Genomic DNA, 7,378 nt, shown 5'->3' on the forward strand with positions numbered 1-7,378 from the left:
CTACCGCCCGGGCCAGCTTCGAGCCTTCGCCGCCACCCACCCCACCCACCCACGGCGTCCAGCGCCGGGTTCCACGCGCCCAGGGAAGGTCGCGCCCCCGACGACGAGCGTGCGGGAGCGGAGAGCGAGGGAAGCCGCGCGGGCGTTCCCGACCCTTGTCTCCGAGCGCGACTCCTGGCCATGATCCCCCGCACAGGTCCTGTCTGCAGAAAGGGGGCCGAGCTGGGCTCGGTGCGCACGCCGGGGCCCCGGCGCCGGCGAGGGAGGGGCGCGTCCGTCCTCCGTCCTCCGTCCTGTGCGTCCACCGTGGGGCGGGCGCCCGGACACTGCGGCAGCCGTCGTCCCTGGGAGGGTGGGCAGGGCTCCCGGGGGCTTCCGTGGGCTCGGCCTCGCCCACCTCGGGAGGAAAAGCAGGGGAAGCCCCGGCGACCGGCGGCCCCAAGCGGTGGTGGAGCGCAGCGGACACGGCGCTCGGGTCACCGCGCCCGTCCAGTTTCGGGCCGTGCGGGTCCCACCCTGCCGGGCGCGCGCGGCCAGCGGCCCGGAACCTCGCGGCGGCCTCCAGCGCCCAGCCCCGGGGAATGCGGTGGCCCCCGGCCCCTAGCGCCCCTCGGTGTCTCGGCTGGACCTCTTCGCTCGTGTGCTCCGCGGCCTCGACGCTCCCGGGCCCCCTGATGGCGGCGAAATGGTTCAAGGAGTTCCCGCTTACTCTGAAGACCGCGTCGGAGCGCGCCCGGCCCGGGGGCGCCGGCGGCAAGCCGCGCAAGAACTCGGAGACCGGCGGCGCGGCGCCCACCCCGGGCAAGGGCCGCAAGAACTCAGCGGCCGAGCTGGGGGGCAGCAGGGCGGGCAGCGGACCCCCCAAGGACAGTCGGCTGTCCCGGGACAGCCTGCAGGGTCTGATCCAGGCCGCTGCTGGCAAAGGCCGCAAGAACTCCAGGGTCACCGCCACCACCACCGAGGAGGAGCCCCACCGGGGTGCGGTGGCCAAGAGCGCGGGCTGCAGCACCTACATCAGCAGGCTCATCAAGGTGGACACGCAGGAGAAGAACGGGAAGGGCGCCTACTCGGGCGGTGGCAGCAGCAGCAGCTCCAGCAGCTCATCTTCCTCTGCGTCCTCTTCCCCGTCCTCCCTGGGCCCCGAGCTGGACAAGGCCAAGATAATGAGACAGCAAGACACGGTAAGAGTGCAGCATCTCTACCCACCTCTCTTTTGGGGAATTGGCAGGGGTAGGGTGGGTACGCGTGGGAGCCTGGTGAACCCCAACATTCATTATACACAAGTGAAGTGGAAGATGTTTTCTAAGGTCCTCCCCTGGATCCGTTCTGACTCCCAAGTGACTCTTCAAAAATCCCTGGAGACCTTGACAGCCAGGTTTGTTGTGGTTGGTTTTTGCTAGTTGTTTCAAAGAGCAGTTGAAGGGAAGGGAAAGAAACTGGCTTTTTTATGGGTGTGGTGTACTTTGGTTCTTGTTCTCGTGTTTGACATCACGGGGTCTATCAAGCTAGACTTCTGTAAGGCTTACCACCGCTTGAACATGCAAAACATCGGTAGCCTGTAAACTGTGAAGCGCAGATTTCTCATCTTCCAGCCACTCAGAGTCTCAGCACTGCCAGGCCACAAAGCCTTCCATTCATTCTGTGGCTGCTTGCTGTACTAAGCCATATAAGTAAATGCCATGGACACTAAGGGGTGTGGGGGGCACAGTCCATACCAAGGAAATGTCTTTAAGGAAATTACAGATCAGGAGAGAAGGTGTTTCCTGCATGTTCGTCACCAGAGGGCTTCTGGGTACTGTCCAGTGTGGGAAAGGTGAACCTACTCTCTCCATCCTTGTACAGCAGAGCTGGGGTTCTCTCCTGTGAGAAATGGGAGAGAGGAGAGTTCCCACCCAGATCTTAGGCTTCAGCCTGAGCAATCCCTTCCCGGGGAGGGCCATTACTTTCTTCTTTAAACAAGCTTCCTCCCTAGACAGTCAGGAACTTGTGGCCCCTGTGAGGTGGCATATCCTGGGCACCTCTGTTCATTTCTTCGTTCAGGCGTTTACGGAGATGCTTCGTATGTCTATCCTGTGGCAGACACTGAGCAGAGCCATGGGGAGATGGCGGTGGAAGCAGCTCACATATAACTGGGTGGTGGTATACCTCACTGCACCTTAAAGCCAAGGACTGTGTGCTTGTCACAGCCTGGCTTCCTGACAGTATCTGAGCTGTAAGCACGTGCATCAGCTGTCAAGGAGACCCGGATGGAGTGCATAGTAATCACGGTCCTCTGTCATGGTGCCATTTCTCCATGGTTCATCCAGTCTGTCCCTCTGTCTTCACTTTTCCCTTAACTGTCGAAGTTCTTTCCTTGTGCTCTGGTCGTTGTTTTGTGGACTTAGAGAGCATTCTACCAGACTGCAGCAGGTCTCTGGCTTCCTCCCTGAGAAGGGTTCCCACCCAGCTCCCACAGAAGAGAGGGCTATGCACACAGTGCTACTCCCAGGGCACCCTGTGGTTTGGGAATGGTAGATGCTCTTGGACACAAACATCAAAACCCTGTCTGTTCTGTAGCCATTCAATCACTCTCCCTGGGAATTCCAGAACCCAGAACTTCCACAGTACTGTTCAGTGCTAAGCTGTGAAGCCTGTCTCTTTGGAACTTGTAAAATTTCCCTGGGGCCAGGAAGTAGGTCTCGGGTTCACTTGGACTCAACTCAGTACTGTGAGGTGACTGGTTCAGTGGGACTGAATTGCTTAGCTGTGAGGAGCTGGGAAGACTGGGAGCTGCCAGCCTGTGGTAGAAGAATCCTCTTTATGCACTGAAGCCACACATAACTCTCCACTTTCCCACTGCCCACCTGCCATCCTCTAATTCATGAGCAAGATTTTAGGTAAATTGTCACAAGTCAAGTACCATAAAAAAAAGTTTGTCTGACAGAGACATGATCAAGTGCAAAAACTGTGAGAACTGATGAGAGATTTTGACTCCTTGAGCCTGTAGGAGATTTCAGCAGCCATTTCAGTGCGGTTTTCAAGTCTAGAAATCCTTAGCAACTGTCCTTTCTTATTGGTCAGGTCATCATTTTAGAGGACTATGCTGACCCATATGATGCCAAACGGACAAAAGGTCAAAGGGATGCGGAGAGAGTGGGTGAGAACGACGGCTACATGGAACCGTATGATGCACAGCAGATGATAACAGGTTTGTGAGGATGGGAACAGCAGCCTCATTCTAAGTGTTAGAGAATTGTAACCAGGGTTGGGCATGGTGACACATACCAGTACTTGGGAGGCAGAGGCAGGAGGATCTCTGTGAGTTCAAAGCCAGCCTGGTCTACATAGTGAGCTTCAGAACAGCCAAGGCTATGTAGAGAGACCTGTCTAAAAAAAACAAAACAAAACAAAACAAACAAACAAACAAAAACAAACCTTAGATGAAGATAAAGATAGACAGACATAAGCTCCTGCTGACTAGAGGAAACAGAAATTAGATCCAAATCTTAAAGGAAAACTTTCTAAATGTTCTTAAGTGTCTTTCTGAGTTTTGGGGGGTTTTGTTTGTTTGTTTTTTTCAAGACAGGGTTGCTCTGTGTAGCCTTGGCTGTCCTGGAACTCACTCTGTAGACCAGGCTGGCCTCAAACTCAGAAATCTGCCTGCCTCTGCCTCCCAAGTGCTGGGATTAAAGGCCTGTGCCACCACCGCCCGGCTTAGGAATTGTATCTTAACCGTCTTAAAACTAAAGACCATGAGCCAGTGGAACAGCTCAGTGCGTAAAGGCATCTGCCACAAAGCCTGATATGACAACCCAAGTTTGCTTCCTGGGACTCACGGGATAGAAGGAGAAAACTGCTTCCCACAAGTTGTCTTCTGACCCCTACCCTTACTCACGGCACGTGCACACCCAAATAAAACGCAATGACATATTTTAGAGGATGAAAGCAGGTGGATTTCTGAGTTCAAGGCCAGCCTGGTCTACAGAGTGAGTTCCAGGACAGCCAGGGCTACACAGAGAAACCCTGTCTCGAAAAACCAAAAGAAAAAAAAAAAAAAAAGATACAAGTCCTAGCCACATTCAAAGAATTCCTAATGGGAGTCAAAAGTTAGTACAAATATATACTTAAGGGATTCAATCAGTAACCATTTACAGATGTAATATAATTTTTTTGTATTCTGGTAGAAGATTTATCTCAAGTTCTTCAATGTTGAAACAAAACAATTAATTACTGGGGAGTAACTGTCACTGCCAGCCATTCCGGACAAATCACTTGAAACCAAGCTGATCTTGTTGCTTTTCAAGCCCAAGCCATCCCAGCCTGTGGGCTAAGCCAGTCGTCTTGCCGTAAGCCAAGTAAAACATGAGACTAGTTGTTCAGATTTACTTCGGAATTTTAAAGTAAAATGACTGTTTAAGGAACAGTTGTTCCGTAAACATCCATAAGAAAACTATGGTCGCTGAGTATTGACTGTTGGAGCACCCTCTCCACACGTGGAAGGCTTTCTCATGATGAAGCACACTGAGAGAGGTAACTGTCACACCCTGGAAAGCCAAGACAGGCTGGAATGATCCGAGCGAGTGAGCAAGCAACAGGAAAGCCCTGTTCTGTCTCCTGCTTCCCTGCTCACAGAGATAAGGCACTGCCCTGGCCAGGCTGTGACCCTGCAGGTCACCGGACTGTGGCCCTAATGAAATCTGTGAATGAAAGGAAGTGAAAATGAAATTAGTCACTTTACAAAATATCAGTGATTTAGAAGGACTAAGGGAAAGGATTGGCTTTTGCATATGACCAAGGAAAAGTGTTTTCTTTCCTTTTTATTCTTTTACTTTTTATTTATTTTTAGAATATCATACGTAAGTATGATTATGGTCACACCCGTCCCTCCCTTCAACTCCTCCCAGGTCCACACCTCACTCTTCTCAAATGCATAGCCTCTTCTTCTATTAGACATAGAATAGGTGGCATATATCTATAACTATAAATAAATATAATATACTTAAAACCTACTGCATTCGATTAGTGTTGCTCCCATGCACGTGTGTGTAAGGCTGACCACTGGGTACGGGCATCCTACCCGGGGTTCGTCCCTGATTGGAACTGACTCTTCCTCTTTCAACAGCTATGGATTTCCTGTAGCTTCCCAATGTGTGGGGTCGGGGATAACCTGTAAGCCCTCCCCCCACCTCGCTATGTGTTTCCTGGTGTGGTGTTAAGCAGGCAGCCACAGCTGCTGAGAGTTCAGGAGTGTTACATCCCTGCCAGATCCAGTCTCACAGCAGTCCTCCAGCCTCACACAGCAGTCCTCCAGCCTCACACAGCAGTCCCCCAGCTTCACACAGCAGTCCTCCAGCCTCACACAGCAGTCCTCCAGCCTCACACAGCAGTCCTCCAGCCTCACACAGCAGTCCTCCAGCCTCACACAGCAGTCCACCTGGCCCCTGCCTCTTACCAGCTTTCCTTCCCTTCTTCCCTGTGTTCCCTGAGCCTTGGGTAAACAGTTGTGTTAGGGATGCCCCTTTTGGGGTGTAAGGACCCCACAGTCTTTTGTTCTCTGAATCATGTGTGTAATGACCTCTCTCCGATACAAAAAGAATCTTTATTGGGTAGTGGTGGTGCATACATTTAAACCCAATACCCAGGAGGCAGAGGCAGGTGGATCTCTGAGTTCAAGCAAGGACAGCCTAGTGTACAGAGTTATTCTAGGACAGCCATGCTACACAGAGAAACCTTGCCTTGAAACCCAGCACCCCCACCAAGAAAAAAGAAAAGAAGAGAGGGGGGGAGAGAGAGGGAGGGAGGGAGGGAGGGAGGGAGAGAGAGAGAGAGAGAGAGAGAGAGAGAGAGAGAGAGAGAGAGAGAGAGAGAGAGTACAATAGCTTCTTTGAAAGGATGAGAAGTGCCCAGGAATGCAGCTGCCTCTCCAATGCTTCCCCCTCCCCTTGTGCTTGGAATTGAACCCAGAACTGTGAGTACAGTAAACCAGCATTTTGCACCTGAACAGCAATCCCAGTTCTACTTTATTTATTCACTACAAAAGTTCTCTATAGGGACTGTAACCATGTCCCTGTTGTTACTAACTGAAAAACAAGCTCAGAGGACTTCAGGCTTGTCCCACTTGCAAAACTATTTCACAGATGGATCAGGTGCCTGCCACACAGTTCATGTGTGGAAATCAGAGGGCAACCTGTAGGAGTTTGTTCTCTCCTACCATGTGAGTTCCAGGAATTGAATCCCGGTCAATTAGAAGCATGCTTTTTTACCTGCCAACCATCTTCATACACACACACACACACACACACACACTTTTTTTTCCAAAGAGACAAAATCTGCTCCCTGTGATTTTTAAACATGCTTTTTGTTTTTTTGTTTTTTTGAGACAGGATTTCTCTGTATCCCTGGCTGTCCTGGAACTCACCCTGTAGACCAGGCTGGCCTTGAACTCAGAAATCTGCCTGCCTCTGCCTCCCAAGTGCTGAGATTAAAGGCATGCACCACCACACTTAGCAAGGTCTGCTCACTATGTAACCCAGACTGGTCTTGAATTTAAAGCAGTTCTCGGCTGCATCAGCCTCCCAAGTCCTGGAGTTACTGGCACGGGCCTCTGAGCCTGCTATTTGGGTTGTTGTTCCATTGGCTTTGTTCATTTGTTTTGAGAGAGCTTCTAGCTATGGCGATGCTGCCCTTGAACTCATTGCTGTCTGCCTTCTTCAGTCTCTCAAGTGCTAAGATTACAGGCACGTGGGATTGCAATCTCTCACCTGACTTCACCTGAGATTTTTTTTTCAGAGACAGATGAAGAATTTGAGTTGAAACCTGCCATCCAAATTGAGTGCTCTGTCCCCAGTGCCACAGGGCTCTGAAAGACACACTTAAAATAATCCTTGCAAAGGCATTGCAAACTTAACCCAAAGCCAGGCCTGCTCTCTGCTCAGATTCATGTGGTATACCAAAGTAAAAACGGAGCCTGGGGTAGTAGCATGCACCCATAACCACAAGACCTGAGAGTATAAGACAGGAGGATATTGAACTCAGGGCCAGCCTTGGCTACACGCTGAGTCCTTATTCCCCACACTCACCTACCAAACTTGAAAATGTCCAATATGGGCCTGGAGTGGTGGTGGTGCACATCTTTCCCAGCACTTGGGAGGCAGGTGGATTTCTGAGTTTGAGGCCAGCCTGGTCTACAGAGTGAGTTCCAGGACAGCCAGGGATACACAGAGAAACCTTGTCTCGAAAAACCTAAATAAATAAATAAATCCAATATGAGATAAATATAATAAGCTCTACATGGTAGCACACATCTTTAATCCCAGCACTTGAGAAACAAAACCAAGCTGATCTCTGTGAGTTCAAGGACAACCTGGTCTACAAAGCAAGTTCTAGGCCAGCCAGGGCC

General features: G+C 51.2%; 1 protein-coding gene across 2 annotated transcripts in view; it reads left to right on the forward strand.

Annotated features, from left to right (window-relative positions):
- The first annotated feature begins 413 nt into the window (after positions 1-413).
- She (Src homology 2 domain containing E) overlaps positions 414-7,378 on the forward strand; it is a 24,942-nt gene continuing 17,977 nt past the window's right edge. The window contains exons 1-2 of one of the 2 annotated variants that reach the window (XM_031374543.1): positions 414-1,181; positions 3,061-3,187. In XM_031374543.1, the coding sequence (XP_031230403.1) occupies positions 582-1,181; positions 3,061-3,187 (727 nt within the window). In that variant the 5' untranslated portion in view covers positions 414-581. The remainder of the gene's footprint in view (positions 1,182-3,060; positions 3,188-7,378) is intronic. The other variant, XM_031374544.1, reaches the window with a different exon arrangement.

Source organism: Mastomys coucha, unplaced genomic scaffold (assembly GCF_008632895.1).
Source record: "Mastomys coucha isolate ucsf_1 unplaced genomic scaffold, UCSF_Mcou_1 pScaffold16, whole genome shotgun sequence".
Taxonomy (NCBI): Eukaryota; Metazoa; Chordata; class Mammalia; order Rodentia; family Muridae; genus Mastomys; species Mastomys coucha.